This window comes from Berghia stephanieae, chromosome 9 (genome assembly GCF_034508935.2).
Source record: "Berghia stephanieae isolate SIO BIC M18660-M18661 chromosome 9, UCSD_Bste_1.3, whole genome shotgun sequence".
In the NCBI taxonomy this organism is placed as follows: Eukaryota; Metazoa; Mollusca; class Gastropoda; order Nudibranchia; family Aeolidiidae; genus Berghia; species Berghia stephanieae.
This window is the reverse complement of record NC_088368.1, coordinates 23692132-23716485: the sequence shown is the minus strand read 5'-3', so window position 1 is coordinate 23716485 and position 24354 is coordinate 23692132. Positions and strand designations below refer to the sequence as shown.

The window sequence follows — 24354 nt, the reverse complement described above, 5'->3', positions numbered from 1 at the left end:
CTTGCAACACATTAAGGTCATATCAGCGCCAGTAAAAAGGAAGAAAAAGAGATAGTAAAAAGTTCTAGAATTACAATTAAAGCATCCAAGAATAAAAGAGACAAAGGGGAATTGGTTCAAATACGGAACAGATGTAGATTCCAAGAGCAAACTATCAGTGTACTTAGTCTGAGATCACCTAAAAGTCTCATCCAGACACAAGCACAGGTCCCCACTAAGAGGAATACACTCAAATGTTTACAAATCATATATAATACATAGACAAAGCATTATACAGTGCATAAAAAAAAACAGATAATTTACAAGGAAAAAAAATATCATCTCCAAGATCTAACAATACATTTGACTGTTTCAGTTTCCCTCCCAGCCAGGGTATCACAGGGCCAGGACAAAACCAAGTAATCTCAATCCAAGACAAAGACAGAAAGCATGTTGGAAAACAGACATAGGGGGATAGAAGACACAGTATGTACCTCCCTGCCCACTATGGGAGGTCAGGAACCCCACCCAGTAATGGCCAGGTCTGTGAAATCAAGAAAGCCACAAAAAGTACAGGTGCAAACCTTGTCTTTATACTACCTCACATCGTAAATATACTTAACAGCTCTGTAAACAAAATGTGCTAATCAAAACGACTGTCTTGATCACTGATTAATTATGATCACATCTGGTGACAGTCTTAGTGTAGCCATCGTTAACATAATATAGCCTAACACTAGAACCCTCAAGGACTGGCAGTATGACGTCATTTTTTAGGTTTGTGTAGCATCTAGTGAGTTGTTAGTAGAGCTCAAGGAACCAAGTTATTTCATTGGTTGAACTATTGAATACAACTCACGACTTGTCTTCTTTTGTGGCAAAAGACTGGCATTTTGACGTCATTTTTTGGTCAGTGTTAGGCTATAACTTTACGATGGATATGGTCTGAGCCCCTGACACTGCTTCCAGTATTGTGTCAATGTATCTAAAAGAGCCCAATCCTAATGGAGCTCTCACCCATTTCAATACGCTACCGAGCCTGCCTGTTGTTAGCCCTTAAGATTTTATATTATATCTAATGTGCATAGTCCGCTTCATTACTGAGGTTTTGTTTTGTGAAAAGGAAGTAATGATGGAATTGTGAGGAGTGAACCATAACCCGAAGAGCATTTTGAAGGTTTGTATTAACCCTGTTTGTCAATCTTTAGTAATTTATTCCTTGTAAAGCATGTTCGAAAATATTAGATAATGGTCAGAAAACTGAGTGTGCTTATAAAGGGGTAAATTTACATTGTAAAAATCTGTTTCGTACTCGTACCCCTAGCTTGTTTATAGCCAGATCATGCTTATAAACGGGGACCACTGTAATAAGGGTTTTCCAGTAATTTACTTTTTTGCTTTTTGATGTATGATTTTGAGCAAAAAAGTGATCTGAGAAAAAAAAATCGTTTATTGTCTGGGACTTAAATCGCAAGCTCTCAAGCCACCTTTACATCATGCCAAGCAACTAAATCAGTCAATCCTATAGTTTAGGAGTATGAGCTTTTATCATAATATATTTTGACATAGCAATGAGTAGGAATTGCATTGCCACATTCGCCGACACCGTAGTTATTAAATTGTGAGAAATACTTAGGATCTGTGAAGCTGATTGTTTCAGGTTACTGTACTGTATTAGTTAGCTATCATCTATACTGATGACCTACCGCAGCAACAATCTCATTTGGCACCCCCACTCCCCTCCTCCTCCCCCCCCCCCCCCCCACCCACACACATCAAAGTCTTGATTTTAAATACCTTTCCAACCAAAATAAGTTCATGTGAAAGGTTGGAAGTCCACCTGCCACCTGCCATTATAATACTGAACATAGGTATGACAAAGTTTGTTTTATTTTTTAAAAAATATTTTTGTGAATACTAAGCTGCTTGAAGTTGAAGCTGTGGATTATAAAATGTATTTAACAAAATTTAATATAACAACGTCAAAAGAGAACAAAATACTTAACACAAATCGTTTTGGCCTATGACCCCTTTACAGTCCACAACATAATAAAGTTTAATTGATTTTATTGTCTAAAGAAAAGTATTTTATAGTTTTTGTTTATTTCTTTTCTTTTGGGTGGTGCATTTCTGTTAACAACAGAATGATGGTTTTGTTTTCATCAAATGATCAATGACATGGTGTAAAATTGTATATAAAGACAAAAGAGAAAATTTGACCAGATGGAAATAATGTTTATTTTCAATAATCACAATGGATGGATTCTTTCAAACCAATGGCAATCAGATGATTATAAAATAAATAAAATATGTATGAAGTATGGTGATGTTATCGTGTGTAGACGGAGATGTATGACAAGCTGACATTGTAAAAAATGATTTAAATTTACAATCTGTGACCCATCACCTCAATGCAGTATAGATGATGAAAATTGAATGTATGGCCAGATAGAAAAGATGTGTGCCAACTTTCTTTTTTTTTTTTAATTAAAAAGAAACATCAGACCTGCCTACTTGAAATTATAAAACGTCGTAGTTTTCATGACGAAAATAATACTAGTCATTAAACATAACTTTTTAAATCACCAATATACCATCAGAAAGATTGAACAGCTTATCTAAATCCTTACTCAATGTGATTTAGTGCCATATTTTCATTTTCAGCCTCTTGTATTGAATTTGAGACACTTATTTTGCTCTGGAGAAAGAGTCAAAATTTGTAGTTCTACGAATTTTACGTTGAAGTAGGCAGGTCTGCAACATACATCCTTAACTCACTCAATCCTAGGGATTTTCGGTACTTTTCAAAATTGGAAAAAATATTAAAAATGAGCATGAACATACAGAGTTTTATTCAACTATCATTAAAATATGGTAAAGACTAAAAATATTATCTTTGATACTACTCCTATAATTTGTGTCATAAAAATGTAATAAATAGGCATGGGGTAAAAGTAACCCGGGTAAACTACGGATATAGTCGGTGTTGGGGTTGAGTGAGTTAAGAAGCTAAAAGGTAAAATGTCAGATTCCTTTTCTTTTAACTTTAAATTGTCTTTTCGTCATCTGGTTCACCCCGATATAATACCTGGATGAGGCGATTGGTCACATTTACAATAATGTTGATGACGATGATAAATAACCTGTGTACACTGCTCAAATGCCTATTCTCATTTTGGCCAGAAAAATGGTACTTACAGTAAGGCATATATAATATAATAACAAACACCAGGCAGTAAAAAAAAAAAAACTGAACACCCCCCACCCCCTGTACTAAAAGTCACATTTTTAGGATCATTCTTCTAATTAGTGATCAATTACCTTAATTTATTCACCAATTATTTTCATGATAAATGTAGAATTTACGTCTCAAAACTCAATGCTAGAATTTCATTTTTAATATATACATACTCCTTTAGGGGAATGCATTTGCCATTCATTGATTGTACTCTTTGTTGGAATAAGGTAAACTCTTGTTGAACCAATATTTAAAAGGGCTTGATGATTTTTATGATTGAATAAATCTCACAACACATAACAAAAAAGATACTAGTCCCAAATGAGTGGACTCCTGTGATTATTACTCAGTCACTGATCAAGGGAGTGAATAAAGCAACAAAAGCATTCAATAAATTGCTGAATCAAAACTTTAAAATTCATTTGCTCAACTAATTTCATGCGACTTAGCCGCTTTTCTTTTAGCACTGGGCTCTTCAATTGTTCTTTATATAGAGGAGGGAATGTGACATAGACGCGTGTTCCTCATTTCCATCTACTTGATTTAAACGTTTTTGTTATGAGTGCTCTCTACTGTATAATTGATAGATAAATATAACTACCAATGTGAAAAGTTGACCTCATTTTATTTAATCTATACATATGTTAAGTAAAGTTTTCTGGCAAAAATGATTTCTTTCTTTTAACCATCTCCTTACCACCTATTATTGGAAAATCGTCACAATTGGTTATGATACAATGAACCATTTTTCTTATTCAGACTCGTTTTGTAAATCACAAAATTCTAAGAAACATCTTTGTTATATTTATAAGAACGTAATGCTGTTTTGTAAAGCTCGTCTTTCTGCATAAAATGTTGTATAGTATGTACTTCTGGCTATTGAGTTTGAGTGTAAAAAGTCGTTTAGTATTGGGTAGGCATGACATTTCATTAAAAAAAAAAAAAAATCCTGAAAAATGATTGGTAAGTAGATAGTTTTCATTTTTAGGGAGAAATGACATCTTGATGGCAAGATCGACAAGGATAAGGATGAGTGAATCGTGACAAATTGTATGACTTCATTCTCTATGTTGTATGTTTACTCTTTTGTCTTCTTCTTAGGTTTTCCAATGATTAATAATAAATATGTGGTTTGTGGCGTTGTCATTGTATAAAAAAGATAATTAAAACATCAATTCCTCCTCCCAACCCCTACACACACGCACACAGATAAACATGCGCACGCACTAAAAATTAATATCAAACAAATACAAAATCCTATTTATCCTACAGCTTCTTTTGATTTAAAGTGTAACTAAAAATGAAAAAAAAAATATAACAAAAGCTTCAAAATTTACAAAAACAAATGATGATGCTGATATTTAAGGTTCCCCCTTTGTCAACAATGTGCGATGAATAAAACATTGAAAATAAGTGACATTTGTTTTTAGTGTCTAAGTAATCATGAGATGTTGACAAAATGAAAACCTGAAAAATCCAGGTTGCATCTATTAAAAATAGTATCTGTGTGTAAAGAAATAAGTATATCACAGTAGTAAAACATAAAAATAATCTGAAAAGTAATTTGCACACGTGTATTCCTTGAAGATTTACACAAACCTGTTTCAAAATATTTGATTCTATGTAAGTTTCTGAACATTCAAAATTATGTTTTGGAGGGGGGAAAAATGAAATTCCTTCCACAGAACTGTTTGGTCAAATTTCAGAAACTTAGCAACAACAAAAATAAAAAAACACAATGAACAAAATATTTGATTAAAACTTGGATAAAAATGAAAAATTGAAAGTAGGGGGAGGGAGGGGGAGTAAATTTAGTCGTTGATTCGAAGGTACCTAGTCTAAGCATTGACCGTCTTGTCAGATAACCAAGAGGGCTGACGCAAAAGAAGTAAAAGGAGTTCAAGGAAATGCTATGCTAACAGCAAGGCTCGAACATGGAACCTACCATTAGCGGGTAGGGTGTTAGTGTTAGTGCATTGCCTTATCCACCTGGATATCTTGCCCATTGGAGAGATAAGAAGGAAAAAAAGTGCACCAGAAATCATTTTCTCCTATTTTGAACACTTTTGGGTCGGATCATCAGCAATGAACATCAAATGAGCTTTGCTTACAAGTGACTGAGTAAAAGTAAGACAATTCAAGAGACTAGTAAAATGGTGATCAGAAAGAACCAAGACCACTCTATTTTCATATGTCCACACAATCTTCACTCACATCAGAGATTGAGATGACCAAGTGGATAAAGCATTTCACTTTCAACTGAGGGACCTAAGTTTCATGTTCCACTACTGGCATCTCATTTTTTCCTTGAAGGATCGTACTGGAGTGATTATAGATTTGGACAAATTAGATTTATATTTAGTTTTGTGACAGTTATTTGTTTTGATAAAAAAAAAATAAAGTCCTCTGAGAAGGGAAATTACTGCAACAAGCCTATGAATACTCAAATATTTGTTGAAGTAGTCACACCAAAAGGCAAAGTCACTTCAGTTGAGGTACCCTAAATGCTTATAATGTTAGACTGCATTATGACTCACACTTGGGTTGCATATCTTGGTTTTTTGTTTTTTTTTAAATGACCCTAAAGAAAAATTTCCCTTGAAAATGAATAAAATAAATTCCCTTAATTTATAAAGCATTAGACTTTCAAGATTATACTTGCAGACAAGATGTGCCAAATAATTTGGTGCCATCTGTCTGGACTTTATGTGATGTATCAATGTCTTTACTGTTTTTGTTAATGGCTGAAGAAGGGTTTTGAGCCTGAAACGTTCCGTCTTTGGTGTTTCATTCTTTTTCAAAGCTGTTATATTCATTTTCATTTTACAGTTCATAGCATCTAAAAGCTTAATATCACTTTGACTTGTCTTAATTTGTCCTAAAAAGACATTTCCCTACAACTGATGTGCTAAATGTCTTGGTCAAGGAAAAATGAGATGCTCACAGCCGTCTCTAACCAAAGTCCTCTGGGTTACTGCAATACCTTATCCACTCAGCCATCAAGAATCCAATCCCACCTAAAAAGAACACACTCATAAAGATACAACATACCTATTAATAGCCAACATTAACACGCTGTAGAACGATCACTTGAAAGAGAAAGATACACTGATTTGTCTCCCTCTTAACAGAGACAGGTTCTATGTAAAATCCGTCAAAATCAAAGAATTGCTAGAATAAGTATGCAAAGCTATATGGAAAGGGACACAAGATTTACATGCGGTGTAGAAACAGATATCAAGAATGAGCTATGAGGCTAGAATTGGATAATTGAGAGTTGCTACATAGTTTTTCAATTGAGCTGAGCATTCTGACCATTAGTAAAGAAATACAGTGGTCAGTTTCAGAAAATATATTAATTGCTATTTTCAGGTGTGAAAATTAAAGTTAAAGTCATAAAAACATTCAGGCAAGTGTAAGAGAGCAGTGAGAGGGATCAAAGATTTTTCTTTTTATTATTCATAATTGAGATTCTTGTAATTTTATATTACGATAGAAACAATTCAACATTATTGCATCAATAATCATAGGAAACCAAAAGCCTAAAGCAAAAGTTTCAAAACTTCTAGTTCAGTCATTCGCTTTCAATGTCTCGAGCATAAAATGCATGCGTGTCCCATTTCCTTAGGTACTGTATCTATGTCGTCCAGGCTGACACATTGTCTTTGTATCGATGGCCTCCATCTCAGGCAATTCAACTTGAGAGAAGTCAACAATGTGGGAGATTTTTAAAACCATCAACAATAAAACAGTCACAATGGACACGAACAGCGAACAGCGTGTCAAAATAAATTATTTTCATAGGACAGTGTTACCAAATATCAACTGATACGATGCATCATTAATTGAAGAGCGATCTTGTCCTAAAATTTGAAAACTGCATAATCTTAGTTGAACAGTTTGCCACCAAGGCAATCGATATAAACCTGAAATCCACAGGATAAATATCAATCAGAAATGGATGGTGAATGACAAGATAATTAAGTCCTAACACATTTAGGTAACTGGCCATCCAAAACCTCCCATGCTTAGTAAATGACCCTTTAAAGCTGAAAATAAGATTGGGATCTTAGTTTTGGGATGATTGTTAAAAATTTTCCTATATATTTCTATCTGCAATGTCTGGCACTGATTTATCCAAACTTATTTTAGATTCAAATCCTTAATAAACCCAATGAAGAAAAATAGATGGCCTATTAAAGGAATACTCTTTATCCCTAAAACAAAAAAAAATAAATAAATAAATAAATAAATAAAAAGAAACTGGAACTCATTTTAAATGTCCTCTCAGTTTTAAATTGATTCTGTCTCTATGATAATGATTTTGAAAAACAAACATCAAGTATGTTTTTTGGTGGGGTTTTTTTTCTCCATTTTTATAAGTTTCTGCATGTTTTGTCTATATTCTAAAAGCAGCCAAAGGCTGACACATTTATTGTTGCTGTATTGTTGTTTAAATTAATATATGTGAGTCATATTTACTCTTTACATTATTTTATACATTATTATCAACTCTTTTAGACACCCTGAAGAACTTCCCTTCCACAAAAACCTGAACATTATCCTATTAAGACCAATTATAAATTTAAAAAAAAAAAAAAGACTAAAATTTAAATAAACACACAAAATGACTATCTGGCCTTGGAGAAAAAAGCATACAACTAGCAAATTATCCTAGAATAAACTCTAGAACGGCCTACATCCAGATAAACTGCACAACCCCATTTCAATTTGCATGTGTTTCACTATTCTACACATACAAATCATAGACAAAGAGAAATCTTTTCAATACAGACCAGCTGAAATATATTTTATCTCTTGTCTAAATTTGCCATGGATTTAAAATACAATGGCAGTTGTATCTTTTCTGTTCTTTAATTCAAAAATACCAATAAAACTGACTACCATAAATGGGTATCATTGTGAGGCAATTTGACTACACCCACCCCTCCCCCAAGTCTGCGATAGTTCATGCTACCCACAATCCTCCAGCACTTCTGCTCAGGATCATAAATCTCTACTGTCTTGAGATAAGTCGTCCCATCAAAACCACCAATAGCCATCAGCTGTCCGTTGACAACAGCCAGACCCACCTGTGGAATGGAAGAATGCAAAAGTTTTATGAAATCATCACATCTCAAATATTTTGGGATTTTTTTATTGTTGTTTTTTTAAAATTATTATTTAGATTTCCTTTTTCCTTTTGAAATATGCATCAAAAGTATTAGTTAATTTTTAATACAATTAATGAAATTTATTAAAAGATATATAATATAATATATAATAAAATATAATGAAATAATAATATAATAAATAATAATAATAATAATAATAATAATAATAATAATAATAATGATAGTCGACAATGAATTGATTAAAACTGTAGAAGACTGACCCCACTCCTCCTTGAGGTCATGGCTACCACAGGCTCCCAAGCATTCTTCTGACAGTTGTAGCGTTCAGCACTACTCAATTCTGTCGTGTCGTCTCTGCCTCCGACTGCATAGATCATGTTTTGGAATACGGCAACACCCAAGTGTTTCCGCCTGGTTCCCATCGGGGCTACAGGTGTCCATTTGTTACTTCGAGGGTCAAACCGTTCCACTATAGGAAAAAATATAAAACTGCTCAATAAAAAAATAAAAAATACCCAGAAGACAAGAAGAAGAAGAAGAAGAAGAAGAATACCAATAATAATAATAATAATAATAATAATAAGAATAATAATAATAACCAATGACCAATTAAGTCTATAAACAGGCTATTGGGTACCTTATATTCTAATGTGACAAACCCACCCATGTCCAACGGACAATGTTATATTGTTGTCGTCAGTTTTCAAAAATCTCCGGCACAGTTGAGTTTTCTTGAGATGAACTGTTTGCGACTGAAATCATCAATATCAGAGATGTCAACCTCAAGAATCAGTAATGGGTAATTTGGGAGGAAAAAATGTGTCATCCACCGTGGACTTTCTTTTATGAGTAGAATTGAACAATATTCACAGTGTTATGACACTGTATAAATATTCTTAACCTCATACTATAAAAAAAAACTACACATTCGTTTTAAAATTTCTTTGAGGAAGACAAGTCTTTAGAGAAGCGACGTATTTGTCATCATATATCAATAGATAATAGTGTAGAAAGGAAAACAGAGGCTATCTCCAAAAAAAAAAAAAAAGGAATTATTGAAGATTTTCATAATTTTTTCATAGGAATCATTTTTACATTAAAAATTTTGATTTTTCATAATAGTTGGCAACTCTGCAATACGCATCTCAACTTCGACATACCTGTATTGAGAGGACAGGTACCATCACTACCTCCAACAGCAAAGAGGAATCCCTGGAGGACAGCCACACCAACTCCCAGTCGTCTGGTGCTCATAGAGGCAACCTTCTGCCATTTGTTGGTCTGGGGGTCATACCTTCATTTGGGGAAAATTTTTTAAAGAAAATAACTGAGTTGTAATATCATGCAAAAAGTAAATGGCAACACAGTTAACACGACGACCTGAAAACCCACACAAAGGAAGAAGACAAATCAAAATGAGTGCATAAAAACCTTGGAAGGTGGGTGGGGGGGGGGGGGGGGTCATTTGCAGATGACCTCATTTTCCATATGAAATGAATATCTTTTATAAAATTTTACACTGGACAAATACGGTGGTGACAACATGGATAGTTAAAAAAAAACATTTTTTTCTCCTTTGAAAGTGAGCAATGACTATCCAGTTTAAGATAAAATAACAAAGGCAGCACAATAATTCAGCATACAAAATTTTACATAGTTCTAATTTACACGGTTGACAACCGTATCACTGTTAATACAATTTCAAAATTTTCATTCACCTGCTTCTGTTAATTGTACCTGAACATATTTTGAAGCCTTTCTTGGCTTAATCTATGTCTTAGTTGGTCTTTGCCACCATGTACATATATATGCAGGTCTGATCTACGAATACAATGATGGGCCTAGTTTAACATTGTTGCAATGGACAATATTTTGCACCATTTTTTGAGATTTCCATTACGTCAATGAGCCCATAATGAAATGGGTTAGTGTAACATTGTCGAAATGGACAATATTTTGTTTCCATTTTTTGGAGATTTCCATACCATCAATGAGCCCATAATGAAATGGGTTACCAGACCAGCAAATAAGAGCATGTCGTTCTTTGCCTCACCTTTCCACATAGTTGAGACACGAGACTCCATCCTGTCCTCCAACCGCATACAGGAAGTCACCGAGCACTGCTACACCCACACTGGTCCTACATGAACTGGTTGGGGCAACGTCTGAACTCCACTGGTTGGTATGGGGGTCATAACTACAATGAAGGAAAACAAGAACAGTTTTGGGCGAATTGCTATAATGAAGGGAAAAAAAAATTAATAAATAAAATAACATACAGAAAAAGACATGTGGTGATGAAACTTGTCTCAACAAATTTTAAGAGCTAGGACAAAAAAGAATAGGGGAACTGGGGATTTTAAGGCAAGACTAATAAACAAGCATAAAAAAAAATATAGTAGTTTTAAGAAATAAATAAATGAAAGACATAACAATCAAAACCACAAGCTATTTGGCAGCCAAAATAATATTATCATAAGTAACAACAAAACAACGGCAACAAAAGTTAATCAAAAATCAAATAACTGATCTAGCAACCAGCGAGCCAGCCCACTCACCGCTCTATGCTATTGAGATAAGACTGTCCATCATGTCCCCCGACAGCGTATAAAAGGTCGTTGAGTACAGCTACACCCACGCCACACCTACGTTTACTCATAGGTGCCTCGAGTCTCCATTCATTGCTGCCAGGGTCGTATTTCTCCACACTGGATATAGCATCACCACTGCACCATCCTCCTACTATATAAAGAATGAACAAAAAGAAAATTGGGATAGCATAAGTGAATACAAAGCTGCTAGAAGCTGTGGACTGTAAAAATAAATGTATGAAAGTGAAAATAACCGCCTCAAAAAAGAACAAAGTGCTAAACACGGAAGAAGGGGTTTGGGCTGAAACATTCATTATTTTGTGATTTGATATTTTTTAAAGCCTTTATAATATATATTATATTCATTTGTGTGCATTAAATTGGATAACATGATGACTTATTATTATAGGAAACCAAAGTTTCTATTTATCGTTTCCATAAAAGCTCAAACCTGCTACAGGCAGCTAACAAAAAAAATCACAAAAAGTTAACCAATAAATACAACTTTTAACGGAAAAATAAACCAAAAAAAAGTGGAATATGATATGATATTTTTTAAAATCTCTATCAACCAAAATGTATGATTTAATTTTTTATCTTTGTGAACTTAAATTTTGTTTTAAAAACTTGTGAATAGATGAAGTATTGTTCAATCTGATGACATTTCCAGAACATTTCCAGGTTTTGATTGTTATGTCTTTCATTTATTTATTTTTTAAAACTATATATATTTTTTAATGCTTTTTAATGCTTGTTTATTAGTCTTGCCTTAAAATCCCCGGTTCCCCTATTCTTTTTTGTCCTAGCTCTGTTTACTTTAAAATTGTAACATTCGTAGTTTTCCGAATGGAAAAATAGTAGTCAATATAATTAGCTGTATATATGGTCAATGAGCCGTGATCAAGATTAGTCAACACAATTATTATGCACATCAGATCATGTTTGAGTTATGATAATTGATTCATTTTATCATCCCACCCTCTTAAACAAATGAAATTTTTGCTTTTGGGAAATGGAAACTTTTTATGTAATAAAAAAAAACAATTAAAAGAATGTTTTCTATTTTGTCTAAGATTTAAGATAAAACGATTGTGGTCATAACTATTACATTTTCACAGTAAAATGAGTTTATAATAACCATGTCAGAACCGAGAAGATAAATTAGTGTATTTAACTTGTTTAAATTCAATGTATGTCTAACTTTTGACCAATTTATCACAATTGATAATAATGATAATTGTATGCATTTATAAAGCTCTGACATCTCAAGCAATATGAGTTCTGGGCACTTCACAATAACACTTTAAGATAATCCTATAGCTTTTAGATTTAGACAGATACATATATCAACATTTAAAACACATCAATAGAAGGCTTAGAAAAAAAATGCAAATGCTACAATTGGCCACAAAAAATTATGATAAAAAATCTTTTCTAAAACAATTTGTTTCAAGCTTGTTTTTGAAAATTGATGAAAGCATTGCTAAACCTGGTTTGAAGATTAAAAACAAAATACTGAAGTTCTCTATGTGAAAATGGCGACATACAATTGAAGTGCAGTTTATAATACTGGCTGAAATGTATTTGCTCTGCCATTATAATTTTTTTTCCTCCATTATAACAATCTTTATTGCTTGCATTTGTATAAGTTCTCTAGTTGGATATTATTTCACTCAAACGATACAATCACAAAGGATATTTCTAACATAAGAATGTAATGGTAGTTGAACATAGAAAAAAAAAATTAATTAAAACCTGATTAAGTCCCTCCTCACTGGCCATTTTCATGATTATTCCAGAGTCATACCAACGAATATTCCAACGAATATAAAAATACACTTTAAAAATAAATCAAACTCAAATAAAATAAAAAGGCTTTATAATTAATTCTAATTTCAAAAACATATTTTTGAAAATCAAGCTCAATAGCACACTATTAACAAAGTGTGTTAATAATCTTGGAACATGAAAGTGGGATGAACACTTGAAAATAATTAGGCATAAGATGTGCAGACGTACATATTTATCAAAACTCTCTCAGTTTAGAATAGATAAAACCCTCTGCACATTATTTTATAGAGAAGTAATCGAAAGTGTTTTGTCTTTTTGTATAACAGCTTGGGGAGGCAATTGCTTAGCAGTGGAAAGGAACAAAATAAATTCAAATATTAAAAAATCCATTAAACGCTATATAAATGATGTTGACGATGTAGATCTTTTATACGAGAAATTTTGTATAACTAAAATAACTAAAATATTAAATGACCAGTATCATCCACTAAGACCATCAATTATTATGTCAGAAAGAAGTGGTCGCCCTTTCTCTATTTCAACGAAAACAGAGAGACACCGAAAATCTTTTCTGCCGTCCAGTATTAGGCTTTATAACAACAAGAAATAATCATTTTATATAATTATTTCTCATTTTTACTTTTTTTTAAATATAAATATTAATTTATTAATTTATTTGTTTTGCAATCTTTTCAATTTTCAATTTATAGTGACAGTTTTAACTATTTTACAGTGTTGATATTATTCATATTATAAAGCGCAGCTCTGGTTATAGAGCTGCTCCTTTTCCTTTTTTTTTTATATATACATCCTATTTCCATTGTATTTTTTATCTTATTGTGTAAATTATAACACGTCTGTACAAAAAATTTCCTTTTTGGGATGCAATAAAGTATTATTATTATTATTAGTATTATTATTATTATTATTATTATTATTATTATTATTATTATTTGTAATGAACCACCTCTGTAATGATGATGATAATGATGATGAGGTAAAGGGAATGATAGTCAAGGACTTGTATATTTTATAGTGTCAAATTCAAATATTAGTTGCAAGAAAAACATGATTTAAATGTTATGATGAACAATAGAAATATGAATAAGAAAGATGTTGACTACATTGTAACAAATATCAAGTTTTTACCATAGTTTGTTCGAGATACTCACGACCTGAGTGTATATAGAAAGAAAACCAATAACTCTTGTTTAGTCCTATTCTTGAACCAGACAAAGTATACTATTGTAGTCAATGCCAAAAAAAAATCTGTTTAAAAATTAAAACTTGTCTTACCTGCAAACAAGACCTCTCCACATTTGATGGGTTTTCTGGGTCTTGTCCTTGGGCCCTGCATTAAAGGCCTTTCTTGGGGAAGGAGTAGGTAGTTTTTGGCCTCATCGACTAGATCACGACACGCTTCGTCACTTTTTATTAATAAATCAGCACCAACTGTCCCAACTAAAAACTTTGGAGTCATCAGCGGTAACCGGACATGTTGTAGAACCTGTGGGAGAGGGAATAAAAAACAAAATCAGGCCTTGATATCTTAAATGCTATTTTTTATGTTACTGATGCGACATTCATACAAAAGGGAAATCAAAAACAAACAAAAAAAAAAAAAGGATGGGCATAGTTTAACAAGCATAAGACCACAAGACTCCTTGCTTAAAAACAGTGGTTTATGTTTTAGTATATTAGAGGCTGGAGAGTGCTGTAAAAATTAAAATATTAATTTCTTTCAGTTATTATTTTTTTTTTTCATTTCACAAGAAACTGTGTTAGTTGTTATTTCTCTTTTAATAATAAAAAAAAAAATAAACCCAATTTTAATATTCTTGGCTATGAATTCACTCTTTCAGCATATGAATCATCCAGCATTATACCAATTTTAGATGATGGGTCACATTCAGTCACACATAAGTTTATGAGCAGCTATGTGATCATGTGGTATGACACTCGCACTCAGACTGTAAAATGAGTACCTGGCCGTTAACAGCATTGTCTCTGTCACAGGGAAAATATGTAATATTGGCCAACAGGCGTCATGTCTCATCCTAAATATTAAGTGTTGTTTTTGCTAGGGACCCCTTGTAAAGCGCTTTGAGCACGTTTAGTAGGTATTGCACGATATAAGAGCTCAAGTTTGTTTTTTTGGGTTTAAAAAAAAAATAAATTATTTGATAATTGACCACATTCTAATCTAAAGTATAAACGTTTTATTTTATGATCAAAAGCCAATAACTATTGTATCCTTCAGTTCCACTCCAGCATGCCACTTCCTCAGGGCAAAAATTATCAAAACAATTTGACAAGTTCTATTTTAGTGTAAACCTAAAAGAAGAGTGGTGAATTTCCACCTAAAACTACTTACAGTGGGTAAATTCTGTCTGCGTTCCTGTACGTTGTACTTGACCCAGGCCATGACAGCATTGTACACTTGCTCCTCTGTTCTCACATTCAATTCCTCGCTACAGATGATGTCTACTAATTGGTTGACTGGAAGTAACATGAACTCTTCACTCTCCATAACCTGGAAAAAATTATATGAATAATAATATGCAATGATGAAGGACTGCCCGGAAATGGCGCTAGACAGAGAAATGTGGAAGACCACAGCATCCAACCATATGAGAAGGAACTATGACAGACCTGCCAACCTTTCACATTCCAAAAGTGGAAACAGAACGCCTGAAAATATGAATTTGAGATAAAAAATAGGAATTTCACCTTTTTAACATATTTAGGTCAGGCAGAAAGGGTTGGGTTTCGGGGGGGGGGGGGGTTTGCAATAGACCAGTATCATATTCAAATTCTATAATCTGTGACAGTAAATGTCCGTGAACAACTTGAAAGGAAAACAGGAATGTTTTGTGATGGTGATATCTGATATCTCAAGAGTTATGGACTCATTTGCAAAAAAATCGTCAAATTACAAAATTTTGCCTCCGATTTCAGTACTTTATGAGCATCTCAAAATCATTAAAACTTATTTTAAATGAATGTCAATGCCCGACTACTTAATCTTAAGGATTTTGAAGTGTTATTCAATCCTCGTCAAGGTTAATTATTGATCAAATAAGTTAACTACTACGACAACAATTTTTATCTCTTAAATTTTCGAGTAGGCAGTTGTGCATTTGAATGTTCTTCCAGTTTGCTTGACTCAAAATCAAGTTATTAAAATATTCTCATTGTTCACATAAATGTTACATTGTTTAAAACATTGTCTTAATTATGTAGGATAGACAAACAAACCTCTTGAAAGTTGTATTGTGTAAATTTGTCTGCAATTCTCAGCAGATCTCTGCATGCATGGGTGTCAGCAAAGGCTCGTATACCTAGGCAGTTGGACGGGTCAAGCTGACGCTTCAAAAACTCACAACAAACGTCTTGAATTTCCACAAGCTGTAGAACAAAGTTTGAGATGAATTCAAATTAAAATGGGACCCAGTTTCATAGTTTGAGATTAATTAAATCAAGATGTGGCCCCCTTTTATCATCTTTGATTTGAATTAAGCCTTGACTTGCCTGGGTCGGTAGCTCAGCAATACACTGACTCATCACAAAAGTCAACAATGTTAAGCGTAGTCATTGGCAGGGCAGTGATCATGTAAAATTCGAGTTACCTGGCTATTGGCAGTGATGGATATTGTATTGTAAGAGTATTAGTCCAAAAAGGATGCCGAATTACTAACAGGTGACTGATGAACATGAAATGGAAATATGGTTTCATATGGCTTGCTGGGTGATAAAATGAAACAATGTAAAGTGCATTAGCATGGTAAATCTGTGGAAATCCATATATAAATGTTCATATTTATTTATCTATTTATTTTTTCTTGGGGACCCTTTGTATAATGCCCGAAGAGATAAAAAAAAGAAGAAAAAAATCTAGAGAAAAAAAAAGAAAAAATAATAACAATAATAATAGTAATAATAATAATAATAATAATAATAATAATAATAATAATAATAATAATAATAATAATAATATAATAATAATAATAATAATAATAGACCATAAACTTGGCAATTTTTTTTTTCCCAATTTGTCATTAAGTTACACTTGTTATAATGTTATATGATAACTATAATTTTCGACAGATATTTCATTTCACTTCTTCTGATTAAAAAAAAAAAAAAACAACCCCCCCCCCCCCCCCAATAGACACGCATACAAAGAATATCAAATAAATTATGATCAATAACCAAATAAAAAAAAAATAAATAAGATAAATAAATCAAGCAATAAATAAAATACTATCAACACCAACAAACCCAAAGGCATATATAGCCGGAAATCCACCAAATGGACTCAATGTGCTTTACAAAGGGTTCAAACCTGACAGCTACACTCAACCTTTAAAATAAATATGTAAGGCATTAGAACAATATCTTGTTCTGACATAGATAACCTACTGACCGGATGCTCATCTTACACCACAGTTTGTTTGTTTTTTAGGGTTTTAGTTTTAAGTCATATCAGTGCAGTAAAAAGGACGAAAGTGGGAGAGTCAAAAAATTCTAGAATAACAATTTAAAGCACCCAAGAAAAAGTAAGACAAAGGGGAGTTGGTTCAAATAGATGTGGATTCAAAGAACATACTATCAATGTACTTAGCTTGATATCACCTAAAAGTCTCATCCAGACACCAGCACAAGATCCCACAAAGAGGATCACACTCAAATATTTACAAGATATCTTCAAAACAAATAATGTAATGATCCGCACAAAACAGAAAAATGATGTACAATGAAAAAAAATTTCATCTCCCAAAACTAACTCTTTCAAACTCAACTGTTTCCCTCTCAGCCAGGACAAAACCAAGTAATCCCATTCCAAGACAGACAGAAAGCAATTCAGAAAACACGGATAGGAGACACATCAAGTGACCGACTGCCCACCATGGGAGGTCAAAAGACTCCACCCAGTACATCAGAGTACAATGAAATTTAGAGACTTTTTTCAAGGAATCACTTTTGCACCACCCAAAGCAAGCCAACAAGGGACCATCATACTACAAGACTACAAAACCAACAAACAATATTGCAGTGCTGCCAACCCTAGTCCATGAAAATGTGTACTATGGAGAGCCAAAAAGAGTAAGATTTTGAAAAAAAATCCTTCAATATGAACTTCTGGGTCAAGAAACAGATTAGTTTAAGTACACGAAAAGTGTATGATTGTTAAAAATGCTTAAATAATAGAACTTCAAAAATGCAATGAGCACAATGAATGAAAAAACATAAAAATGTGGATAATATAACATAAGGTTGGACCAACTGATATTGTTGTCCATGACGGTCTGTAGAAATAGAAATACCTCCCTCACCTGCAAAAGACAAGCAGCTGGCAGGAGCGTCTGTACATTGCTCTCTTCCACAGTAATGCTGGATGTGTAACAAAACTCTATCAACAATTCCATAGCTGTCTCGTCTATGTCCTAAGCAAAGAATATTTAAGAAACAGATGAAAAATATACAATTCAATACATTATATGTTATTTTACAGAGTTGATTTTACAAATAAAGTAATAAATGAAAAATTAAATAATGATAAACGATTCTTACACTCTCACTTTTTGGAATTTCAGACATTTTTTTTTTTTAAAGGATTTTACGGCACTTGCAACACATTAAGGTCATATCAGCACCAGTAAAAAGGAAGAAAATGGGATAGTACAAAATTCTAGAATTACAATTAAAGCACCCAAGAAAAGGTAACAAAGGAGAATTGGTTCAAATAAGAAACAGGTGTAGATTCCAAGAGCACACTATCAAAGTACTTAGTTTGAGATCACTAAAAGTCTCATCCAGACACAAGCACAGGTCCCCACTAAGAGGAATCACTCAAATGTTTTTTTACGTGTTCACTGTATATTTTTATTATCAAAGCACATTTAAACAAATCATCCAAAGTTTCTCACAATGAAATGAATTACAAAGTGTCAAGGATCTATGCAAGGACTTTAGGTTACCAGCATCACCAGATTTTAAAAAAATGGAAACATAAATGTGTAGTCCTAAAATATTGATATTTGTATTTGTACTATGATCTTCACAGATACAGTTGTCAAAAATAATCTTCATGAGTAAAATCTCACACAAGCAAGCGATATCTATGTCTTTTTACGACTAAAAATAACATACATTCTGTGCAAATCATCTTCAAGATTTAATAAAATAAAAAATAAAAATTAAATTTAAAAAGAGTTGAAAATAGAGAATGGAGCACTTCAAAAAGTATTTTTACAACATAATGAATTCTGCATTTAAAGATTAAAACAAAACACACAACAAAAAAACCCCACAAAAATAGCCCCTAATATTTTAGTCAACAAAGTTACTAAGCTTTATTAAAATGCAAAAATTAATGTTCAGGATTTTTTAAAAAGATTAATAAATAGAAAGAAAAAAAAAAGGAAGAGAAGAAACAAAATATATGCATTGTACGTGTCAATAAATGTTATTTGTGCAGCCAAATAATACATTTATATTGTTCCTGGTTGGAACACCAATAGTTTCAATAAAGGCATGTATTGAAAATTGTTATGTTGTGGAAAAATCAAGTGTTTGAAATCTGTTATTAATCTTAAAGAAAATACAATCACATATAATAATTATAACGCTCACCTTTATTGTAACCTCTGTTTGCCTGCTTTCTGCAAGTTCTCCTGTGAACATGGCATGAAAGTAAGGACTGCATGCTGAAAGGATGACTCGGTGAGCAAAGATCTTTTTGGGACCGACAACAAGCACAACATCACACAGCTCACGATGTTTGCGCTGAACATTGACTTTATCAAGAGTATGTCGAGGATGTTTGTCTGATGTGTAGCCAAGGCGTGCAGGGGATGCAGAGCGATCCCCTGGCGGTTCAATTCTGTTCATTCTCATTAAATTGATTTTTTTATTTATTCTCTAACTTACACTTTTCACATACCATACAAACTATTTGACCAGCAAAGCATGACCATAATTCAAAATCAAACATGATTTTTTTTTAAATCATTAACTTTAACATTACATCTTGAATCATATGCCACTGTGAATAAGAATATATCCTTCTACATTCATTGGTGGATCCATGACAAATATTGACAATGAATTCATGGAATATGAATAAATTCTATCCAAATACTGCTGCTGTTATTTGACTTGAGCTATCTTTCTCATGCTGTACAGATGTTGTGGACGTTGTGCTGTTGTATGCTATTGAAATTAATCTGAAATATATGATTTAACAATTTGTAAAAGTTATTGGAGCAATAACACTTTGTAAGTGACTACAAGCACGTAAGTGATTCTAGATTCAGAGGCTAGACACACTTACAAGCTGCTAGACCAACAGGCTATAAGCATGTGTTTCTAGATTCTGAGGCTAGAAGCATAGAATCTTTTTTTTTCTTTTGTCAAACACAATTTTTTATCTAGTTTCGTCAATTTTTTATTTATCAAATCTGACGAGTTTGTCAAGGGGGTCAGAGTGTGAGTAGTGTTGGCCACGTGAGTTTCTATTTGCCAATTTTGAAATCGAAATTGACGAAGAGGAACTCTGGCATTTGGCAGCACTATATACTAGTTGCTACACCCACATGCTATGAGCAAGTAAGTAAAAGAAAAAAGCACTTACTTTTCTAGATCCCAAGGCTAGATGACTAAAATAAAAAACCAAAGGACAAATTGTCAACTACCAACTGGTAATTTGAGACCAACGTCAATTGCCACAGACTGTGTCAGTTTTATCAACTATTGTGATGTTATCAATATAAATAATCCCTTTTTATCCTCCCTCTATCTCTTTCTCTTCCTGTTTTGCCACAGACCATCAAATCATCAACTAAGTACTATTAACTCCATAGTAACATTATTATTTTATCTTATAATTCACCCCCCCCCCTCTCTCTTCCTTCTCTTATTTCACCAAGCGATGTGGATCATTTTTATAATACAGTGAATGATGATGTTCGATGTTCGTATTGGGAAGTAATTATTCTGTCTCTGACTCAGCTGCGATATCGAAATAGGCCGAAAAAAAACGATGAATTTTGGTAGTCAACTACATCCTCCAATTTTTGAAATGGCATATAGACTATGTACTATGACTATTAATATTAATGCTCTCATTTTCATTTTTTGCTCTCGTTCTCGACCTCTTAAAAACTTTCTCTTCTCTTCTCTCTCACTCTTGCTTTCTCTCTCAGCAGGGATTTGCCATTTGGTTCCTTTGTTTGTTTTCTTCGCTGTATCTAAAGTTTCATTACGAAATCAACAGTAATTGTTGTTTTCATAGTATGTTAAGACTTCTCCAAATTCCTTGAAAGAATTATAGAAATTAAAAACAAATGCAGATTGAATGATACAGAATGATTGATTGGTACATGTGACGAGATCCGTGAAAGATAATAAGGGATGACACTATGACAAGAGAGAGAGAGAGAGAGAGAGAGAGAGAGAGAGAGAGAGAGAGAGAGAGAGGGAGAGAGAGAGAGAAAAAGAGAGACACAGAGAGAGAGAGAAGGGGGGGGGGGAGCATGGAGGAAGATGAAAGAAATAACTATGGGTCACCTGATGACGTAGATCAAAGGGGTTTTATGGAGGTGCTTTACAATACGTAAAAGCTTTCCAAATCAAGGCTTGACTAAAACCACGCATATAAAAAGTTCCAATTTGACTCCCTGGTAATTGATGAAATGCCAACTACCAAGGACTCACTCCATGTCAATTGACACTTCCATTCATTAAATAAAATATACTTAACTTAGGCCAAGATCTGTAGTACAACAGGTAATAATAATAATAATAATAATAATAATAATAATAATAATAATAATAATAATAATAATTAATAATAATAATAATAATAATAATAATATATAATAATAATAATAATAATATAATAATAATAATAATAATAATAATAATAATAACAATAATAATGGAAGGCCTTCCGAAAGCTCCTTGTGCTAAGGGAAACAACCCAAATATTCCCGCAACTAACCCTAAGAAAAAAATATACCTAGTACCTTTAACTTAACCCTAATAGTAATAGGAAAAACAAACACTCCAGCACTTTTACTAAGATTTATACTAACCCTAATATAGAATGAAAATCCTCTGACCTCGAGCTAACCCTAATACTAAAAAAAAAAACTAGGACTGCTTTCAATACTTCACAAAACAAAATGGCGGTGGAAAACCAAAACAATGGTTGTATTAGTATTAGGAAAGTTTAAACTTTCACTATTCTATCAAGGTTTGTTCTAGCGTTTTAAAATGCAACTATATATTGACAAATTAAATAAATAAACTCATGACAAAAGATCCACAGGGACAAAACAAATTGAAAGAAATGCTAGCACGAGGAGCTTTCGGAAGGCCTCCCTAATTTATCATTATTATTAACAGTAATTTTAATAACGGGGTGTCTACGTACAACAGTAACCGGGAACCTAGCCTCAGGATCTACGTACACGGTAACCTTATACTATGCTTTGGGAGGGAGGGGCAGGGAGCATTTGCTTGGAGCATAGTAACTTATGACCTTGATTTCTTTTATTTCTACCCCCTCCCCTTTGTGTGTGTGTAAAAGGCGGAACGTAAGCAGTGGCTGGGCTGCCAGATGGTCAGACGCCTGATTAAATTGGCCAAACAGAGAATCTATAGTTTGGTATTAGTATTAGACACCCACTACCCGATGTCTTGGTTTATAATCCATTAGTCTAGGCCTAGTGAGAGGCAAATCTTACATGTATTTGCAAACCGAGAAGAAAGTTTTTGTTTTACCATGAAGGAAAAGGGATGAAATTATGATGACGAGAGAGAATGGGGGGTGGGGGGGATGGTGGGAAAGGGGAAAATGAAAGGGGAAGATGAAAGAAACAATGGATCGCCTGATGACGAAGACTGTAGATCAAAGGGTTGTTACAGAGGTGATTTACAATACGTGGTTTATGTGGTTCGTGCAATGTTTAACTCTTAACAGTAACACTGATTTTTTTTCATCCAGATAATAGTTTCCCTTTTGTTAATGCAGAATAAATCAATAAATCCACCAATTCCGCTAAAATTATAATCATATAGCAAGCTATGCCGTGTCTTTTAATGATAACATCATATCATTAAGACTACGACTAAGATCTGGTGTTAGGTTAGTTAAAGTAAGATTGAATCACGCCTTTAACTTTAATTAGGTACTTTGGTAAAAAAAATCAAATTGGATTGGGCTCAATGAAACCTATATCATTTTAAAGTGCTTTTCAACACGATTCTAATGATACCAAAAGTGTGAAAATCAGATAAGCAGAAGAAAAGTTATGTAAGTTTAAAGGCTGAAAAATGGTCTTCTATTACTATTTGCCTCTGACGGAGTTTGTGACCTGAAAATTGTTGCATTTCCGGTAGTAGGCCTAACCACCATTTGGATTTCAAAACTGGTCTAAAATGGCCGCTAAGATTTGCATAAGGGTTTTGCTGGAACGAATTTCATGGATGCGGTATACAACTTTGCCCTGAATTTAATTTTATATAAAAGTTAAGATGTTAAATAAACGTGCCAGCATTTTGATTTACTAAGTTCTAATCTTTTAATTATCCAAAGCTAAATTATACCCTATTTTATCCATAATCAAAAGTTATACTAAATTGTCACTGATTTTAAAATAAATTTAAATTAAACCAAACGATAGAGTAATTTCTCCTGAAGAAAATAAATAAGACATCAATCATTAAAATCCATCCACAAACAAAAAATCTATGGAACTTTTTCTGAGACCCTTCACTCAAAAGTCCAAAAAATCGGGTCACAGCCACTAGCCCATTTATCGGCTCCCTGCTGGAGGGCCAAATGGACGTTTACCACAAAGTACCTACTTTAATTTTAATTAATGGGTTAAACACGCACACACACAGAGAGAGAGAGAGAGAGAGAGAGAGAGAGAGAGAGAGAGAGAGAGAGAGAGAGAGAGAGAGAGAAAGAGAGAGGTTCATCCGTTGTCAATGATGCAGCCGCAAACCAGTTACAGGAGTTACCGTGTACGAGTCGAGTGAGTACGGTAGCTCCTGAGGCTAGGTGACTTGCTGCCGTCACTGACTGAGTGCTTATGTCAAGAACTGTATTGGAGTCGTACTTCTACAATTTTGTAGACTTTACTGTTGTGGATCCAGACCAGAGCTAATGAGTTGATGAGGTTAATGAATGAAGAAAGTGAAAGGGGCAAACTCGATGAGTGACAGTGATGATAATGATAATGATAGACTAGGCCCTAGTCTAAGTCTAAGTCTAAGGAAGGAGTGTGATTTATCTGCTAACCCGGTGTGAAGTGGGGAAATATGATAATAAAAGAAAGCTCATCCTCGTTCCATGTCTTAATCTACCATTGAATTAATAACCTAACTTTTTTTAACCCAAGTAAAGAACCTAACTTACTGTTTCGACCAAAATAAAAGTAACAAAACAAGACGAATAAAATTCCAATCGCCTATCCATCCAATCCAATCAACAATCAACAACAACCAATCGATATCGAAATAGACCGAATAAAACGATTAATCTTGATAGTCGACTACATCCTCCAGTCTTTGAAACGGCCCTTTGAAACAGTGAACTTAGTAAACG

At 33.3% G+C, this 24354-nt stretch overlaps 1 protein-coding gene across 1 annotated transcript; it reads right to left on the bottom strand.

Annotated features, from left to right (window-relative positions):
* Positions 1 to 2193: 2193 nt before the first annotated feature.
* On the bottom strand, positions 2194 to 24270 carry LOC144979895 (kelch-like protein 20). The gene is made up of 11 exons (XM_078927153.1): positions 24166 to 24270; positions 19371 to 19963; positions 18071 to 18181; positions 15993 to 16142; positions 15109 to 15267; positions 14031 to 14241; positions 10911 to 11094; positions 10406 to 10549; positions 9513 to 9646; positions 8613 to 8821; positions 2194 to 8310 (listed from the first exon to the last, which is right to left on the bottom strand). Exons 2-11 carry the CDS (start codon positions 19632 to 19634, stop codon positions 8119 to 8121), a joined length of 1758 nt encoding a protein of 585 aa, XP_078783279.1. The 5' UTR covers positions 19635 to 19963; positions 24166 to 24270; the 3' UTR covers positions 2194 to 8118.
* Between the last annotated feature and the right edge of the window lie 84 nt (positions 24271 to 24354).

Bases quoted from the DNA above. Each gene is read 5' to 3' on its own strand.
- LOC144979895 (XM_078927153.1), bottom strand. From the start codon at position 19,634: ATGAGAATGAACAGAATTGAACCGCCAGGGGATCGCTCTGCATCCCCT. The intron at 15,268-15,992 runs GTTTGTTTGTCT...AATTTTTTCCAG, and splicing joins CACAATACAACTTTCAAGAG to GTTATGGAGAGTGAAGAGTT. The intron at 8,822-9,512 runs GTATGTCGAAGT...TTTTTCCTATAG, and splicing joins TACCTGTCCTCTCAATACAG to TGGAACGGTTTGACCCTCGA.